At 36.8% G+C, this 21,305-nt stretch overlaps 1 protein-coding gene across 3 annotated transcripts in view; it reads right to left on the bottom strand.

The window, feature by feature from the left end:
* NRXN3 (neurexin 3) overlaps positions 1 to 21,305 on the bottom strand; it is a 2,132,730-nt gene that overhangs the window by 1,055,261 nt on the left and 1,056,164 nt on the right. For all 3 annotated transcript variants that reach the window (XR_011169070.1, XM_069092330.1, XM_069092331.1), the window contains exon 15: positions 778 to 897. Coding sequence is in view for 2 of the 3 variants with exons in the window: in XM_069092330.1 (XP_068948431.1) it covers positions 778 to 897 (120 nt within the window). In the remaining variant the exon portion in view is untranslated. The remainder of the gene's footprint in view (positions 1 to 777; positions 898 to 21,305) is intronic.

Below are 21,305 nucleotides of genomic sequence, written 5' to 3'. Positions count from 1 at the left end.
ATCTATCTATCTATCTATCTATCTATCTATCTATCTATCTATCTATCTATCTATTTTTGCTTATAATCATTTCTACCATAACAGTCCCTTTCTTGGCAACAGAAGAAAGCATTTAAATAGGAATCTCCAGTATGAAACAAGATTACTGAGTCTATCCTTTGGTACAAACCCTATAGATAATGAGCATTTTCACTTCTTACACACATGTAGTTATACAAAAGTATACACAGAAATAATATATGCTCCTCTCTATGAATAAAGCAATAAAGACAACTACAGACTTCAGCATTCAGTGAAGTCATGGCATTTCTGGATCTCTTCCTAGAAAAGGGGGACATTCCTTAGTTATCCTCCTTACAGAGTCAATGGAACATTGTAAAAAGAAATCATCTAGATAGTTCAGTTTTATGGAAAGCCAAATACCATTTTAAAAATGTACTGCAAGGTACAAGACTGCCTTTTGGGGGCAAAAACAGTTATTCTATGATAATGAAAATCACATTAAAAAACCAACATTGATGTAAGCAAGAAGAAAAATGGAAAGGAAAAAATACAATTGAATTATTTTAATTGCTTTAATAGAACAAGCTACCCCAATATTTTCAGTGGAGTGATCTCTTTACTTTCCAAGTATGTACCAAATGAAGAATTTAAAGAGAAACTCATAATGCTTTAAGCAAAGAGAATGTAATCACCTTCATTATGCTCTTTCCCTTAAATCTTCTCCCAGTTTCCTACCCCTCCCCAAATCCCTAAATATTAAAGGATTTTACTCACGGTCATTGCATTGATTTCCAGAATAGGAGGTCATGGAACAGTCACAGGTGAAGCCTTCCCATTGCTGCATGCAGACCCCTTGGTTGGCACATGAATCTTCCTGGCAGGTGGTGCTTGGTCCTAGTAATGGAGATCAGAAAAGGAGAGGGAGAGAAAGGCAAAGGGGGGAAAGAAGGAAGGTAAGGAACTGTAATGATCTGAGAACAAGAGTATGCAAATTCACTTTTCATGCCAAAAGACAACCCAATCAATGAACAGCACAACCACCCACAGTTTCCATTCTTGGTCATGCAACAAGAATTCAGGGTCAACAAGTGACAACAAAGACACACTCAGCTACAAAATGTTAACAGTGACACACACAGAATGAAAAGGAGGTAACTGGGACATTTTCATTGAGGCAGGCTTCACAAAAAGCTTCATCTCTACCATTCAACTAGACAGGAAGATAATCTTATACTGGATCATGCTCCTTCCAGGCTTTTCAGATAAGGGTTTCCATTTTAATAATACAGAGGTAGAAGAAGAATACTTCCCAAGTTACTTTGTATCCTGAGGGTGGGAAATTCCTGAAGACCACATTATAAAATTAAGAGGATGGTGCCATTTTCTCCATGAAGCCCTCCCTGACTCCTACCTAGTTCTCTCCACTCCTCAGGTGAAACCATTTTTTCCTCTTTGAGTTTTCCTAGATCAATTTGTCTGGAACTCTCCTCCGAGCCACTTACAATATTGCATGGCATTTATCTTTATATAAATTGTACCTCATCAATAGAGTGTAAATTACTAGGTAGTGTATTGGCCAGGGCATTGGACTTGATGTTAAGCAGATCCGAGGTCCTTCTCCACTTACTAGCTTTATAACTCTGGGCAGATCATTTTAACCTCTGTTTAACTCAGTTTCCTCATCTGTGAAATTGGTACCTACCAGGGTTTTTGTGAAGATAAAATATTTTAAAGCACTTTGCAAACCTTAAAGTGCTATATAAATATTAGCCATTATTATTATTATTATTATTAATGTAGTTGCTCTTTTCATCTCCATATCCCTAGAAGAATCTTACATATGTGAAAGCTAATAAATGTATATTGATTTGACTTGAATAATGATTTCTTAGAGCCTAGTAGGAGGAAAATATGGAACTCGCATTCTCTCCTATGTCAAAGCAGCCTGTATCTAGGCCAAATTTAAGATTCCTTCTAGCCATTATAACTTTTTCCTTGCCCACCCCCATTTCATCCCCTCTGGTTTGGAAAAAAAATGTCCCTTTGGGATACTTTTGTTAAAAAAAAAACAATTAAGACTCGGGTTGATGAAGAAAAGAAAACTCCTCAGTCCAAATTTAATTCCCCAAACAGACTTGGGGGGTGGTAGAGTTGCTTTTTTTCCTTCCACAAATTAAAGTTGGTAGGAAATCTTCATTCATTTAGGATATTTTATTAATGTCAAGAAGGAATTTGTCCAGTGGCTTTTCTAAATGCTAGTCCATGTTGACAAAAGTATTTGCAAGACAGAAACAAATTCCAAAATTTCTGCACATGCATAAACATTGAGTTCTAAGTATGTAGGGTCATGATACATTTCCAAAGAAAGCATCATACCCATGAGCATTACTGTCTTCTTTGTTACACCATTTATTATTATCATTATTATTGCCAAATGGGGAGATCATTGCTATAGACTCATAAGTGAAAGCTATTAAGATATGGAGTAAGAAAGCTCAAGACAATTGAAACAATGGGAGAATAGATCAGCCTCTGTGCTGCTCCAGCTCTCATTGGCAATTACACGCACCCTTGTAGAGATGAGAATAAGAAAATGGCTATGTCCCAATGAGTTCTAAACTTGAACGTCGTATGATACAAATTTTATTAACAATGGCAAATCAGGACACGTTTTTTCAAGGCTAAAATCTTCTGAGAAGTACACAGCGCTCCCTGGCCAAACAGCTCTCCCCAAACAACAGACTGGTAATTTGAATGCACAAAAGAAGCAGAAACATGTGGCTTACTTTTCCTTGATTTCTAAATAATTCTTCATGTTTTGGTTGATGCCTAATTACAGATCCTTCCATCCTTCTCCTTTTTACTTTGCCTATCCACGTCCTAACCAGAACAGAAAGAGTAGACACATAGGGTCCTTTGTATTAACCATGTGTTTTACATATATTGTTTCCTCTAGTTCACACAACAACTCTTTAAAGTTGGGGCTACAGGCATTATTATTTCCATTCTATAGATGGGAAACCTGAGGCTCAAATGGTTAAGTAGAGTGACTCGCTTATGCTCACACAAGTCCATCCTTTCAGATTCATTGTTTATCACCATCTCTTCCACGATAACTACAGATATGATCTCTTACCTCCCAATGATCCATAGAATTTATTTTTGGCAGAATATATTGTTGGTACCTGGATAATTTATAAAATATATTAAGTACTGAATTCTTTATTCTTCTCTATCTAGTTGTTTTGTATGCATATATCTTATCTCTCACCAGAGATTGTAAGAACCTTGAAGATAAGAACCATGTTATATATCTATATATCCTCATCTATAGCTATATTTGTGATACCTTTTAGATTCCTTATATTACTTAGTAGAGTACTACAAACATTGAAAAATATTTTAAATTGAATTGAATGGGATCCAACTTTGACTTTTCTGATGATGCTATTTCTAAATTCTGGGGGTGGAAATCAGGGTAGGGGAGGAGAAAGGGATGAAGGAGAGGAAGGGGCCTGCAGATAAATGAATAGTTTACCTCTGTCAAGGGCACATGAATTGAACAATACGCTATTTTAAAAAACCCACAATGTGCCTTTAATACTCCAAATGAGGGGTTAGTTACATGCAGAGTTTCAAAGCTCTCAAAGATTGCACGCTGTTACAAGCAGAAGGCAATAATTTAAAGGAAGAAAGAGCAACCACTCTATACATGGTTTAAATAAGGGGTCAATTCCCAGTCAGAGATAGCATGGCATACTTGTTAGCATCCTCGCCTTGGATTCAGGAAGTCTTGGGTTCAAAGCCTGTCCCTGTTGCTTGTTAGGTCAATCACAGTGTAGGTCCTTCATGTATTAACATTATTTCCAGAATAAAACAGCTCCCAAATACATCTATATCTACCCCTAACTTTTTCTACCTTACTTTCTTATTCTAACATCAAAGCTTCTATTCTGAATGTTCAAGGAAAGATATGATGCTGCATATCATTTTTATCAGCCTTGATTTCACCAGATTTCTTCAACTGATTCAACAATGATTTGATTCATATAAATATGTGATCCATTTACAATACTTGTTAGCTGTTTGCTCAGTAGGGATTTCTTCTCATTTATTACATGAGATTTGAATAGGTAGATGTGTAAGCATAAGGGAACCAGAGAATAATGGTATTTTAATATCTTTGCACATTTCCCTGTAATAGTTCCAGGGGAAAAATAGGTATCAGGTATACTCACCTATGTGTTACAAAATACAATGAGTATGTAGAAGCCAGAGAAGGAATAGGGATGAGTATTTATTGAGGCATTGTGTCATAAGGACTATTAGTTTATAAAACAGGGCATCTGGGTTCTAATCCCAGATCTGTCATAGCTTCTTCATCTATAAAAGAAAGGGCCTGACTAGAATCAAGGTTCCTTAACTTGGGGTTCCTCAACTTGTTTTTTTATATTTTGATATAATCAGTTTCACAATTTTATATATTTTATTGTATGAATTTATAAACATTATTCTGAGAAAGGGTCCATGACCTTCACCAGAAGGCCAAAGGATTTCATGACACACAACAAAGTTAAGAAGTCTTGGCCTAAATGATCTATTATCCATAAACCTGTATATGATATACATTTAAATACAACAACAATGTATAAACTGAACCACATACAATGTTAAAGTAAGCACTTTTATGTACAATAACAATGTATAGACTGAACCATATACAATGTTAAAGTGAGCACTTCCAATATGCCAATATATCTATGTTTTCACTGGTATAGATAATCCTTCTGGTGCAGGTCACTCCTCCACATCTTCTTAAATTGTACCTATATTTTCCCAAAAATCTTCTATAGAGACACTATTCAGCATGCTAGTGGCCATTCTCTAATTCTTTTAATATTTTATAGACCCATAAATAATAGCACTTAGGCTTTCCGTTCATTTTTCTTTCCCCTTGTTACCGATTGCCTCACCATTTTTCCAGGCATTATGGATAATGTTTATTATACTACTTATCAAATGTGTTGAGGTTGGTATTATGCTGTAGACTCTTTAAACCCCTATGTGTCTCCTTTCCATTGCCCTTTTGGTTATCTGTGATTGTGATTCATTCTGTCTCTCTCTCTGTCTCTGTCTATGTGTGTGTGTCTCCCCCCCCGCCTTTCACTGTCTCTTTCTTCCTTTCCTTTCTCCCTTCTCTTTACTAATAAAACTAGTCACCCATTCTATAATTTATAATCCTAGAGATTTGCCTGGGGGCACTTAGAGCTTAAGTGAATTTCTGGGGATTATATGATCAGTATGTATAAGAGGCAGGAACTGAACACAGATCTTCTTTACTTTAAGATCAGACTGTACCTTGTTTCCCTTCTTATAGCTCAGGCTCTATCTTTACTCATATCTACATAATAATAATAACAGTTAACATTTCTATAGTGCCTACTGTGTACTAGGCACTTTATTTCATTTTCAAAGCAAATCTATGAGGTAGGTCTTGTTTCTATGTTTCTGATCTCCATTTTACAGTTAACACAACTGAGACAAACAGAAGTTAATTGACTTGCCCAGGGTCACACAGAAGAGTCCGAGGCTAAATTTGAACTTAGGTCTAGCTTTCTATAGGTCCATTGCTCTATCCACTGCACCACCTAGCTGATAGAAAAAAATGACACCTGTCTTTAACTCTATCTCCATCTCTATCTTACTGATAGAAAAAGTGACACCTGTCTTTATCTCTATTTCTATCTCTATCTTACGGTGATGGGACTAAAAGGCTGCCCACCCAACTGCATTTTACAATCTGGGCAATACGCATCTTTCATCCAATATGTCTTGGAAGGCTAGGAGAATGTCTGTCTAATGGCTATGATTCTCATTAAATAAATCATATGGTTTAGTGGAATTTGATGTAATCAACACATTGTCAAAAGAAGTGTGTGAAAAAACATTACCATGTACAGGAGATACTTCTGTTTGGATTCAGTAAATTATAGCTACTATGACACATAGAAACACCTTAGAGTGAGCATGTGTCTTCCTCTTTAATGGCTCATTTGATATTGAATTTAGCATTTAACAATGTTATTTCTGATTATACTTTTATGATTTTGGCATAGATATAGAAAAATACATTGTTCTAATAGAGGTTTTAAGGCTGTATTTTATTCCGCTGAGTTAAATACTTTAATTTTGGAAATTAACAAATACAATCAGATATTATATTCTCTGTACCTCTGTCAATATTCTACTATAGTAATCATATATAGTCATCATGTATTAAAACCTGTCTGCAGCTTTCTCTTATTTTCATCAAGGATACCTTTGATTCATAGCTACCCTATTTTCGCAAAGATTGTACAGATGCTAGAATATTGATAATATCGCTGATGTCTCCTCAGTGTTTTTTTAAGACTGTAATTGTTATTTTTTTAAATCTCCACTCACCTGAGATATATTGAATATTGATCCCCAAATGCCTTTGAAATTGAATCAATTTTAAGTTTAAAGTGCATACTATGTACATTCTACTAACCTCTAGTATGGATATCTTTATAATTATTTTTCAGGGCCACTGAATAAACAAGGAAATGTCTTAACACAACCTACATATCTGTTTGTATTGTTGGGGAATGATTTTCACTTTTAGTTGTTCTGTATATATAGTTGAGCCTGATTACTCCAATTTGGAAGTTTTCCAGAGACTCATGAATTCAGAGTTGCAATTAAACTCACAAATCTGTGGGAAAGAACACATTGTCTTCAGAAGTTCCAAGTATTTTCACATCACTGTTAGCATTTTTAGGTTTCAATGATTTTTAATCTTAATTTATATTCTATCTTATTTCCTATTTTTCTGATACATTAAGAAGTATGGTTTATGTAACACAAACAAATGAGAGTAGTCAGCAGTAATTTGTTTAATTTCTTTCAAAGATCTTTAACCAAATACTAACATTTTTAAATTGACCTTTGCAATTTACTTCATCTCAACTTACTTCTCTATAAAACGAATAGATTGAATTGGATGATTCCCAAAGTCCAGATTTAATCCTAAAATGATGTAAATTTCCTTACATAATAAGTATATTTGATAACCAAGTTGTAACATCCAAATGTCACGGTTCAGATATTGTTACGATGAAGCAAGATAGTCATAGAAAATGTAGTAGATTCTATTTCATGTATATTTATTGTTTTCCTTAAAATTTAATCTATAAATGCTCTCAGCATGATCTGGCTTATGTAGGTTTCATGCCAATTTCTCAGTGGGCTAATTTTCATTTTAACTGATTTTTATTGCTTTGTGAAACTACATGGTTAATAATCTTCCACCATCCTGTGATCATTATGTATAATGTTTTGCCAATGAATTTATACTCTAAACTGTCACTCCTTTGGATGCTCTCTCTCTCTTTCTTTGGCAGGATCAAGCTTTCCTGGCTGATTTAGTACCCAGCTTCATTCAGCCACCTAGTTGTGGCAACTGTTTTGCACAAGTTAAACTTTACAGAGATATGATGAAAGTTTGAATCATAGTCTTTACTTTTGTCCATTTTCAGTCATCAGGGTAAAAAGCTAATTTATTCCATTGTAACTTGATTCCAACAAGTTACAGTCAGATTTCTATAACTATACGCCATGGTGTTGCTGTTGTTGTTTAAGTCATTTTCAGTTGTGTCTGACTTTCCATGATCCCATTTGGGGTTTTCATGTCAGAGATATTGGAGTAGTTTGCATTTCTTTCTCCAGTCTGTTCTACAAATGAGGAACTGAGGCAAACAGAGTTGAGTGACCTGTCCAGGGTCACAAAGCTAGTAGACATCTGAGAGCACATTGGAGCTCATAAAGTTGAGTCTGCCTGATGCCAGGAACAGTGCCATGCACTGTTGTGCATGCACCATGGTGGCACCTAGCTGTTTTGCTTTATTCTTAATCTTTTTTTAAATCTAATTTGGTGATGATTTTAACCTTTGTACTAACTGGTCAATAGCCTTCCTACACAGATGTAGAAGATTTACTCTTTAGTGATTTTTTTCCTGCTACTTACTACATCTATCACTGAGTCACAAAATTCAAGAGTTGGAAGGGACCTCTGAGATTATATAATTCTAGGAATTTTCATTCTTATCTCAAAGAAAGTATTCATTCTGTGGATTCATGAAGATTCTGAGCAGCTTTTACACCTTTTGTTTCTTGTATTTCTTTACTTAAGAACTCAATTTCCTAATACAATATTTTCTGCTTCTCTATGCCCACTGTTGTATTGAAGGCACCAAGCATAAGTATATGTACACATTTGCATGCTTGTTTGTGTGTATGTACGCACATACATAAACATATGTTTAGTTTTGAGGACCTTGCCAAGTTCTTCTTAGAACTTCTTTACTTTTCCATCTTTTCCAATAGGCATTGGTGCATATATTACAATTATGCTCATGTTAGTATCTTTGCTTATGGTGTTAGAAAGTTCAACAAGGTAACACAAATAGGTGGTTCCTGAAATGATGTTGCTTGTTGCCTTTTGGCATACAATAAAACAATTCCAACTTCTTTATTTTCTTCTTTGGGGAAACTTGGAAAGAATACTGCTACTTCTTTACATTTTCTCATTTATTTATAGAAATAATGTTGTTTATTCTCTTTAGTAGGGCATCTGCCCATGGACTCTTAGAAAGGTCATATGGTCCTCTTCTGATTCATCATTATGATATGAAGAAGACCCCTGGCTCTCAAGAGCTATGCCAGTGGAGTACAATCTCTCATAATCAATCAGTCAACAGGTATGCATTAAGTGCTCACGACATGTACTACGCCAGGTTGACACTGACAGATTCCACCAAAATCAACATGAGCCTGGTAACAGATTTTCTCTGCTGTGTGAGGACCATATACATAAAACCTCACCTTAACAAGTTTGGTCACTAGCTGATTTATTTTGGTAACAGAAAATCATGAAATAGATAAAACATTTTACCATTCTGACCTCTATGACCCCTACTACTTCTCCCAGTAATGAGGATGGAGTGGCTGGGAGGAAAAGGGTGGGGCACAAATTATTAAGAATCCGATAATACTTAGATTGCAAAAATAGTGAAAACCTACAGGCTCTGAGGTAGGAATGGAGAAATGAGCCTGCTACCTAATATTTTAGGTTGCATAAACCTTTTGTAGGAATTTCTTAAGCTTTGATTTTTTTCTTTTTTTTTTTGAAGGGAAAGACAGAACTGCCTTTTCCTTGATGTAGGAAACTCCCCATGAAGAAACTCTCTCTACCAATGCAGTGGCAACTATGCTGCTGCTTCTAGTTTTAGAGAGCTTTCTGGGCACCTGGAAAGGTTATGTGACTTGTCCAAGGTTACATAGCCAGTTTATGATAGATGGCACTTGAAATCAGGTCTTTCTGACTCTGAAATCATTTCTCTAACAGCAACATCATGATTTCTTATCTTTGAAATTGTATTATTAATTGCCTGTGTTCTTTTTTTAATTTTTGCTTTTTGGAGGGCAATTGGGGTTAAGTGACTTGCCCAAGGTCACACAGGTAGTTTTTGTGTTGTGTCTGAGGCCAGATTTGAACTCAGGTCCTTACTCCAGGGCCGATGCTCTATTCACTGAGCCACCCAGCTGCCCCAATTGCCTATATTCTTTAAAATATCATTTTACTTAATGTATTACTACAAGAGCAGATTTACTTCTAATTTGTAAATGACAATCTTTTTTTTTAAGTTTTCATATGATTGTACAAACATTATTAATTCAGGAAGAGCCAATGTGAAAATGATTACAGACATAGGCCCAGTCTCTGTTATGCTAGATTTAAAAGATAAATCCTAGAAAAAGAAATTGGAATGTCTGAAGTTTCAACAGGAAGATCCACTTATAAAAAGACCTCTTTTAAGATCATTAAAGTTACTTGTCTACTCTGAAATGTAGATGCGACCGTAGCCTGGCATAAAAACGATATTTACATATTTTTTCACTTCATCCAGGTTTAACTTTTTGTATTACCTAAATGTTTCTTGGTTTTACTGAATCTCCTAAACTACTTTTTAAATCATTATTTCTATCTGCTTCGCCTAAAAAAATTCAAAATAATTAAGCGGAGAGAGACAGGGCAGCAGAGGAAATAGAGAGGTGACTGAAATAAGGAAGACCTGAGTTCACATACACCCTCTGGTACATTCTGGCTCTCTGACTCTGGGCAAGTGTCTTCACCTTTAACTATTGTAGGCAGAGTTACAAGATTCTAAGTGGCAGAGTAGGGGTCTCCTTATCTTGGGGATCCCTAAAACAATTAAATCACTGGTCCAGTTCCTATCCTTATTTAAGAGTATCCTAACTAAAATAACAATAATAATATTGTTTGTTTTAAAAAAATCACAAAAGTTCATTCCTTTCCAGAACCTTTATAGGGACATGAAAAAGAGGATTAAAAATTGTAAATATAAATTGGGTAGGATATATATATATCAAAGGTAAGATGTAAAGGTCATAGTTCACTTGTGGACATGGCAGCCCTGTCCAAATACATGTTCATAGTAGGTATAACCTACCCGCACAACCAAAATTAGTATAACTGCACAGGTGGCACCCTTGCATTTAATTTGGGAAGCATACATAGTATAACCTTTGTCCATATCCCAAGAACAAGAACAGGCTTTATTATGTTTACAGATTTTTTTTGCCCTTCCTTATGTCAGGATATTACGATCTATCAGAAAAGTGCCTACACTCTTACCACTGGTAATGGGCTGAATTTCCCTAAGGTAGTAAATCCTTTCTGCATAGTCATTCCTCATCCATGTCCTATCATCCCTTCTGCCAAAGGACAGTACTTTTTCTACATTTAGAAGACTGCAAAGTAGAGTTAATTAACAGAAATGCCTTATTCAGATTTGGAGAAACTCATTTATGCTCTAAAATTTCCCCATTTCTAGCTGGTTGCTACTCACTCATTCTCTGACTGACTTTCCCTTAACCATTTGCATAGTAACTCCTCTCAGGACATGAGCAGACAATTGTAACCTTTGATGAAGAGCAGGAAACCTAAGCAGTTAATTCCCAATAACAAATGGTCCATTTGAGCAGCAATGTTTTCATCCCTCATATTCAGGCCAAAAAGGAAGAGAGAAGTGTCTATGACTGAAATTAATGATATTAATGATTCTATGATATGATTACACGAGTTGCTGAGAAACCTGATTTTAAGCAGCACAGTGCCAATGAAGTCAAGTCTGTGCCTCCAATTCCTCTGGAGGCCAGGTAGCTCTGAATATCAGCAGGAGAAAAAACCTTGCTTCACAGTCAGGAGACAATCAGTCCTGACCTGACTTCTTGATTAGGCACCTCCTTAGTTAGAAAGAGGGCCAAAGGTGAGAATAAGCATGTGTAATGGTAAGGGAATTTGAAGATCTCCCCTGCCCCTTAATGGGTCTCACTTGGAGCCCAACAAGAGAAGCTTGGTTAGGGGAGGCTTGGTTTTCATCACATCTTTTGTTACTTTGTAATTAGGCAGTGGGTCATGATGGTTGTGATGTCTTCTGACCCTGACATGAGATTTTGCTTTGGGACTCACTTAGGGGAAGAGTTGTATGATTTGGCCAGATGAGAATCTGGGCACCCATTGAACCCCCCCCCCCCTCACCCTGGGCTTTAGAAATCCAGATGTTGATGCTTCCCTCTCTGGTAACTATGTAAGTATATGATGGTCAGACAGCCAGAAGCCCTGTCTGTTGCTCTGTTGAATTGTGTTATTTTCTCTTTCTTTATTTTTATCTGCTTGTAACTTCTGTTTGTAATTTCTCTGAAGTCCAGGATGCTGACTTTTTCTCCTGAACTAGGTAAGTGATATAAGTTTGATTAAACTAAGATTGTTAACCCCTTTTTGAGTTGCTTTCCTTTAGTAAAGCAGATCAAAGAACCTGTGCTAGCAGCCATCCTGGGTATGCTGACTCCTATCACAAATTCTATTCCATAGGACAGCATCATTTCATGTAATTTTTAATAATCTGAACATGATAAATCTTATGACTACTACAAAATTCCTATAACCTTGGTGGTATAACAGATATTTTTTTCATTGCTTGTCCTATTAAATTATTCCGTGGCTGTGAGCTGTTACCATACATCCTTGAGGTCTATGAAAGTTTATTGAGTCAGCTCCCCTTCACTGATATAGAGAAACATGACATTGATGGTGAGGCTGTTATGAATTTTAGAGTCTTTGAGGTGGGAAAGGGCTGTCAAAATTAGTTTGGCATACTGGGAACTCAGGGTCAGAGATTATTTTCATTTTTGATGATGTCTGCAGGGCCCCTTTGGGTAAACAATGTCGCCAAGCAAACCTTAAATGTCCCCATATGTAAGGTAGCATCAATTAGTATTTACAACCTTCCTTTATAGGACATTATTAAGAATTATATGTTTCTAAAAGAACTTTGATGTTTTTTTCCAAAGTGGCAGTCTTCTGAACAATAGGGCAGTGGTTGTTTGTTTTGTCTTATCACTGTAATTTGACCATTCAAGAAAATTCATAGCTGCCACACTAAAAGGGCACATTGTTTATAGTTTATAATGCAACATAAAGAGCTCTTATCTTGTGTTGTACAATTTTCTCCCCATAAGAGCAGAAATTTAGAGCTAAAAAGTATCCTAGAGATCACAAAATCTAACTTGGTCTTTTCACAAATGAGGAAACCGAGGTCAGAGGATTAAATACTTTGTCCAATGTCATGCAACTAGTAAGTGGCTCTGTCAAAATTTGAATCCAATTCCTCTTACCTCCAAAGCTAGCACTCAACACTATACTATTGTGCTTTTCATTCTTGGTTAGAGTTCAAACCTTTCTCGCTATAAATTTTGAGTTGTCTTTTGGAGAGGGTGTGAGTGCATACACTTATACCTGGGCCTTTATGAATAAAAGCAACATAAAAAAAAAGGATTCTGCACTTCTAGAATCCTTCAGTATCGGAACAATCTGTTCCATTTCCACTGCTAAAAGGTGAGACATTAAGGATTTGAAGTTTGAGTGTTATAAAAACGGCTCCTTTCAATACAACTATTTTCAGATATTTAAGATAGCCTATGGCTACTGAGGCTTCTGGGTGCATTCAGCATGGAAAACATTTTGCATTTGTTGTTCTCCATCCACACTTTCCACATTTGTTGTAGAAATCTACATTTACATTTACAAGGGAACATCAGCTCCTTGCAGCCTGCAGAAATTCCATCCATTTACATTTTACTCTTGCCTGTTGACAAATTTACCTTCCTTGGCACTTCCCTTATTTGTCTAAATCTTCTCAGTTTAGGAGAGAAAGTTACTTAAAATCTTATGAGTAGACTATGGCTAACCCTACAGTCTGAAATACCTTAAATAGCTCTTTCCTTCTGCCTCTCACAGAAACCTCGTTGCTGATGACACAGCCTCCCTGGTCTCCTTCATGGCTGTACTTCAACTCATTCCCCCTCTAACTCATTGGTCAAGGTGAGGGAGTTGAAATACTACTTGTCCCCACTGCCACTTCCAGGTTCTCTCACTAGCACCATCACCTAGCTTCCTTTATATCTGTATCAATCTGTATCAATCAATCTGTATCAACCACAGAATCAAAATCCTGATAGCTACTGATTAGCAATTTCCAGGACCACTCTCTTCTTTTATCAAGGGTTTCAGTGTCTGATCAAAGTTTCTCTCTTCAATTTCTGTGGTCATACGAGAAGACTTTAACATACATATTGATATTCCTTCAACTGGACTAAATTTCTAGTTCCTTATCTTTCTCATATCCCATGACCTGTTCCTCTACCCCACCTCAGCCAATATAGAGATGAGAATAGCCGTGCATCTTGCCATCAACCACAAATGTGACGCTTCTGTGTTCATGAAGTATGGAGTTTCTTATCTGGTCAAAATTAATTGTATTCTCCCTCTCCCTTGCAATCTCAAACCCTATTCTTCATCCACACCATGAACACCCTAACCTCTAAGTCCTGGATCCCTCAGTTCTTTCCCAATACATCATCTCTTCTCTATGTACACTCTCCAGACCATTTGGTAAACCAGGTCCACTCCACACTGTCTTATTTTCTTTACTGCCATGCCCTCGTTAATGTATTATTGCTCTTTGCCTGCTAAACTTTAACCTTGGATCACTCCCACCATTGCTCTAACTCGTACGTTATTAAATGAACCTACAGAAAATCAGGAATTCATGCTGAATGGGTCTACTACAAATCTATGTTATATAACCTCAATTGGCATCTCACTGCTTCAAGGAAATCCTTTTAAATCTCTAACTCCCCATACAGCACACTTCATCTCCTGACTCGTGTTCCCTTATGCGTGGAATAATCATCTGCTGCTGGGTTCCATGGATTCCTTCAAGTCCCAGCTAAAATTCCACCTTTTAAAGGAAAATTTTCCCAATCCTCCTTAATTCTAGCATCTTCCCTCTGTTAATTATTTTCAACTTATCCTATATGTAAGTTTGTTTGTACATAGTAAATTGCTTCTTATCTCCCTCCTCCCATTAGACTATGATCTCCGGCAGAGTAGGGACTTTTTTTGCTTTTCTTCGTCTTCCCAAAACTTGCACACAGTGGTACTTAATATTTATTGACTGAATGACAAATGGAATCAATTTTGAAAGTGCCTCTGTTTTCCTTAGCTCCTTTGATCAAACTTCCCCCCTCCCCCTATCAGACACTGGAAAGAAAAAAAAATCCTATGGCAGAGGAGGAAAAATTAGAGTGGGATTTAAGAAACCTGATGTCTCTACCATAAGATGGATGGCAAATGATCAAGAGACATATAATTTTAATCCTGTGAAGCAAAATAGGCAGCCTTCTTATACTATCACTGCATTAGAGTTCAAGGAGTCAATTCCTTCTCTGTTAGTATAGTTAGAGAAGTAAAAGAAAGACAAGCCAAACATCTATCTATTGATACTTCACCCCTTCTATCTTTGATCAGTAATGGGCTCTTAAGAGTTAATATTACTGAGGGAGCATTAAATTGAGTTTTCATTCTCCTTTTGCCCAGAACCAACATGATTGTGAGCCAGGATGGCAGAGGCCCCAAACACACAGAAATTGTCCCAGATGCCAAGATGAATCAGCAGCAGAGGCATTTAAACAGAATCACCAATTTTTAGAGTTGGAAAAGACCTCAGAGCACATCTGGCCCAAAACATACCTTAACAACAACTATTTCTAGAATCTATTCAAAAATTTGACAACTAACCTCTGCCTTAAGGTCTCCAGGGATAGAGAACCCACTATTCCCCAAGGCAACCAATTTCATTTTGGGGGAGGGATAATTGTTAGAAATTTTTTTTTCCTTATTTCAAACCTAAATTTGCTTCTTTTAAACTCCTTCCCATTCCTTTGAGTTCTACCTAGTAGGGACAAGTAAGTTTAATCTCTCTTCTGTTATGACTCTTAAAGTAAAGAAAGACAGTTGCTATGTTCCTCCCTCCCCCAAGTCATCTCTTCTTCTAGACAAACAAGTTTAATGGCTCAAACTTCTCAAAATATCTTGCCTTAGATGAAAGTCTATTTGGTGTCATCTAAAGTACAATGAAAAAAAAAGTTATATAAAAATTCCCAGCCTGGGGGCACGGTGAATAGAGCACCAGCCCTGGAATCAGGAGGATCTGAGTTCAAATCCAGCCTCAGTCACTTGACACACTTACCAGCCATGTGACTTTGGGCAAGTCACTTAATCCCAACTGCCCTCCAAAAAGCAAAAATAAAAATAAAAATAAAAAATTCCCAGCCTGTAGTATATCCCATTGAATGTCTGGTCTTCTTTCTCTTCATTGAATCTGATGGATATAAACTAAGAAATAAGTGTCTGAATCTATATTCAAATTACATTGCTACTGGGAGAGAAACTCAGACTATTTTGGATCCTTAAAATTGGATTTGCAACCAGTCAGGAGGCTAGGACTTATGAGTTTATCATCTGTATTTTTGGAACTCATCTAAGAGGGAAACAAAAACAAAATGACTTTATTTCCCTCAGTTTTAGAGAAGAAATAGCAAGGACTATAATAGGTTATCTCAAATCTAGCCTTTCTTATTGTCTTCAATAACTCCAAACTTTTAAGGAAACTGCCTTCATCATTTATATGGTTTCAAGCCAGAGGTTCAGGCACAGCCCCACTGACAACTATGGCTGCAGTATATAGAGTTTAAGGAAACAGATTGGGGAAAACTCCAAATTCTTCACAGCCCAGATAACAATATACAATTAAAGAGGGAATGGGACAAGTGGAAGAGGGGCCAAAAAGTCTGCATGTAATTTAGATACCCTTGGATATCTAAATTCAACCCATCAGCTGATTTTCTGAAAATAAGCAGTATCTAGATTCCAGGTGTCCCCGATGCTTCATCAAGACTTTTTAAAATTATATTGTGGGACATTTCTGAAAATTAATCCAAACACATTGCAAAGGAAAACTGGGTGCTGGGAATTGTATGAGAGAATAGAGAAACAAATTTAAGTGAAGATATCTTGATTCAATACCCAGAATATAAGGGAAGAATTATTAATCATATCTTGACCATTATGGCCCTCCCAAATAAGCAACTTAATTCACTGATCTAGCTCTAGACTGAATCCCATGAAATGTAGCCTCATTTTAAAGATCCTCTTTTTCTATTGCTTAGACTTCTGGGAAAGTGCTCTTTCCCCCTCTCCCCCTCCCCCTCCCATTTCTGTCTCCCCCTCTCTTCTCTGTGTCTGTCTCTCTTTCTCTTACTATCTCGGTCTCTCTCTGTCTCCTCGACACACATTTATTTGTCATTGTTTATGTGAAGTGTTCAGTGCAGGATATACAAACGTATGCAAAAAAAGAAAGAAAGAAACAATCTCTGAGTTAAGGAATATAACTTCCTTCCAGAAATACAACTGCCAATTCTGGTCCAGGTCAAAAGATACAAAATTTGCTGAGGACAAACAGTACACACAAAAAATTGTAAGTCTTTTTTTTTTTCCCACGCAAATTTGGGTGGGGGGAATTTGGGGAGGATGAATGAGAAAATGAGCATTTAATAATAAGTGCTTACTATGTGCCAAGCACTGGGCTAACTACCGGGGAAACCGGAGGTAATTCTTGTTGCCAAGGATTTCACACACCACCTGGTGGAAACAATACAAAAGAAGGTCCAAAGGGACAGATGGTAAGGTTCAAAACTCTTAAACCTGAGTCAGAGCAGTGGATGGTAAGGAAATCAAGACCTCGTGCCCTAGTATACAAGAACCCATGACTGGGAAAGACCCTGTGACCCTACCCAGTGAGTGGGAAATAGAGAGCCCAGGACAGAACTGCTTGAAAGACTAAATGCTTGGGGAGGGAATAGGATGGACATGGGATGAAAAGCACGTCCTTTGTTTGGGTGGGCAACATAGTCATCTGATACCTTCCTCTTCTAGCTAATTATCCTAACTAACTTGGGGCCGACCAGAGCTATGCCTATCTACTGAAGGAGTACCAATACTGTCAGTGCTTTGTAAATTTTAGCGTCCTGGGATAAAATCCCAATTGCCTCACTCCTTAGGGCTTTGTTCTCTTCATACGGAAAGTAAGAGATCTTTTGACATCTTATATGTGTACAAGTTCAGTTTCCTGCTGGAGAAAATAAGTTCCTTAGGCTAGGGATTGATAGTCATAAAGATAATTTGCAACAGTGAAACAGTAAAAAGAAAACAAAACAACTTTCAACAAAGGCATGAGTGTTTTAAGTCAAAGAAACCTAAGTACCAAATCTTAAAATTCACAGGAAGAAGGGGGAAAATTACTTATGAGTGGGCCTGTAGGAGTTGCTATTCTTGCTAAGACAACAGAATTGAAGATTTGATGTGAGATATATACCTCTTTCCCAGTCAGACCACCAATGGACACCCCCTACTGTACCTCAATTGACTGCAGCAGAGGTCTCCCACTTACTTGAGCAACTATTTTGTTGGGGAAACACTCCTTGCTTCAAATAGTTCATAATGAAGTTGACAAAATTATCTTGCTTGACATTTTCAACTGTCATGCTACAGTCATTGTCCAAAATCAGGTTAAATAAATACAGTGAGTTTATCCTTTGCTTTCCTCCCAAAAAATCTCTATCTCTAGAAGAATATTATACCCCTCAAGATAAAGCAATGATTCAGAAAAATAATTAAGGACAGTCAGTCTTGAGTTCATTAATAAGTCTGCTGGTTTGTCCAGGTAAATTATTTCAGTAGCTATAGTTCACTTTTATTTTATTTAGCCATTGAAGATGATATCGCCTTATCTTTCAAGATGAGAGACACATGAAATTAGAATAAATTAGAATGGTGTGTGTGTGTGTGTGTGTGTGTGTGTGTGTGTATAAAAGAGGGATAGATAGAGGAAGAGAGGTAGAGGGAAACAGGGAAAAGTAAAGAGAAAGACAGAGATAGGGAGAGACCAGAAAAGAGAGAGAAGACAAGAAATGGAGAGGAAAAGAGAGAAAAAGAGAAGTAGAAAGAAGTAGAAAATACTCAAATATGCATGCTTCATTTCATAATCAGTTGCTATAACTGTGCCACAGGTGTGGATAAAGACATTGATGTATGACTAATGGTCCTTTCCACAGTGTCAACAATACAATAACTGAAGGCATTTGCAATCTCCAGTGCTTTTTCCCTGAGCCAGGAAAAGAGAATGATAACAATGAAGGAATATCGTCAGTTCTTGCTCTAAACACAGTCAGCTGAGTGGCTTGTAAATGTGGAACAGAGTTCATCTAAATGTGACAGCAAACTGAAGGACTCACTGATGGCCATAATTCTCTAATTGAGGACCACACTAAAAAAGATGGTATCTTGAAGAAAATTTCAACCAATGGGATGATATTTTGATCAATCTGTATCTCATGCTAGGAAAAAAAAAAAAAAACCAACATGGCCAGCTCTCTGCGTGAATCCTGTGTCTTACTTTATAGGTATGAAGGAAAGCAAGAAATCCAAAAACATCTAAGTTGACTTCTTAACACAAATGATATATTTATTTTGCTATATGTGGTAAATTCCATCATAAACCACACCAAGAAGCTAAGGATCCTATTATGTTTACTTTGTACACATTTATATTTATATGTTTACATGTTTAGTTTCCTGAAGTAGAAAATAAGTTCCTTAGGCTAGGGATCGATAGCCATAGAGATAATTTGCAACCGTTAAACAGTAAAAAGAAAAAAGAAAAAGAAAAAAAAAACCTTTCAACAAAGGCATGAGTATTCTAAGTCAGAGACCTAAGTAGCAATATGTAAGTAACCATTTCTGGAAGGTGTCATTTTGAATGGTACGGTGAAGCAGTTTCTGCCACAGATGTTTTCTGACATCTAACATGCAGACATGATATTCAGGATAAATTCAAGAACTTTCTTTTCCAATAGCAGTATTACTTTATACCTCAGGACAGGGAACAAAAGTCTTCAACTAAAATAGTACTATCTTCAATGGGGATAGAAACCACTAAATACATTTTTATAGCATTCATATCCCCTGAATACCTTTTTTTAAATCTCTCAAATGAATTAAGAGAAAATGGCATTCTCTTTCAAAGGTCCATATATTCAAATAGTCTTCCTGAATAAATTACCTCTATGAGGCCATAGATAATAAATCAAAAGCCCAAGGCACCTTCTTTTCCAGTAAGGGATATTTTTCTTCTATAGGGTGGTAACCAGATGTCCAATAGCTGGTATTTGAAAAACCATTAAACTTTTCAAGAAGTTGACCCATTTATTTATAGATAGTCACTGTACAGTATGCTGTCAAACCTCTTTTGTCACCAAAATATTGCCTCCCTCCATTCCCTTGATGTCACCTTTGAAGCCATTAAAAAAAAAAAAAACTTCATCTTCTTGCCTTCCTTTCTGGAAAGCTAACTGCTCACATATCTCCACCCACCACTCTGTTGACAAAGAGGTGTGACTGCATGGAAGCCTCCAAAGAAAAGATACTAAGGAATTATACAGGGTATCTTTCAGTCCAAAGTGGTAACGGGAACAAGAACCTTCTCTACCTTGCAGGTCAGCTTTGGTCAACGCAACTTTGTTAGCAAAAAAAACAGAAAAAAAAAGCGAAAACAATAAACAGAGGTTAGTAAGAGGCAGATTAAACTAGGGTAACATTACAGAAAAAGAAAAAAGCAATCTGCATAACAAACATAGCCAGATCATACAATTAATAAGCACATGGGTAGTACACCGATGGAGCAAAGACAGCATGGAGCAATGGACTCAAAGACAAAAAAGATGGATTAGGGGGTTCAGTAAGAGCCAAGAAGGTGTCCAAGGCAGCCAAGCAAGAGAAAGACAGCATGGAGCAATGGACTCAAAGACAAAAAAAGATGGATTTGGGGGTTCAGTAAGAGCCAAGAAGGTGTCCAAGGCAGCCAAGCAAGAGCAGTGCAAAACCAAACCAAACCCAGCAAAGCATAAGCAATGGGCAATAACATGACATTCACAAAGTCAACTCCAAAACAGAAAATCAAGAGCAAATGGTTTTCAAGGAATCTGGCTTAGCAAAGAGAAATAAGAAAAGAAGAATTTCATGACAGGGCAGGGTGAGAGATGGGTAGGGGACTCAAAGGGTACAAAAATTCTGAACATTGAAAAGTTAAACATGAAGCATCCACTTAAGGAACACTCCTTAGCCCCTTCCACAAGTGATACCAAAGATGGTTGTACTCAAATCACAAGCTTATTCAACCGTTGACACAAAGGGATTTGGGAACACTAAACAAATCTAGATTTTTTTCCTTCAGGGTTGTTTTAAACACAAAGAAGATGGTTGCTGCAAAACTTCAGACCCATAGCCACAAACCATTGCCTCTTTATTTCATTTAGATTTGAGAATGACCATGTCAACTTACCCTATCTCCCACCCCCCTGCCACCTACCAACCGAAGTTTATATATAATTATTTAAAGAGTCTCTATCTGCTACTGTGGGACAACTCAGTTCACTCAATGCTTGGTCTATCTAGCAGAATTATAAGGGAGATTATAATCCCTCAGGAGAATAGTCATTAGAGACAACATAAAAATTAAGGTAAAGGTATTGGCAGGAGAGACGCGGTTGATGCCATATATCCACTCCAATTAAAGAGAGCCATATACCAAAGAAAGCTTGATTTTTTTAAACAAGACATAATACTTTACATTTAGTTTCTATTATTTTCTTTAGTGAATCAGACATAGTGAGGGAAAAAACAACTCTTTTTTGAATAGAAGAGTCGATTCCATTTAAAATCATAGGATCATAAATCAGGT

The sequence above is a fragment of the Petaurus breviceps genome, unplaced genomic scaffold (assembly GCF_028583685.1).
Source record: "Petaurus breviceps papuanus isolate PSGF00001 unplaced genomic scaffold, PetGlider_PUasm1.0 189, whole genome shotgun sequence".
NCBI classification, from domain to species: domain Eukaryota; kingdom Metazoa; phylum Chordata; class Mammalia; order Diprotodontia; family Petauridae; genus Petaurus; species Petaurus breviceps.
This window is presented reverse-complemented; position numbering and strand designations above follow the sequence as displayed.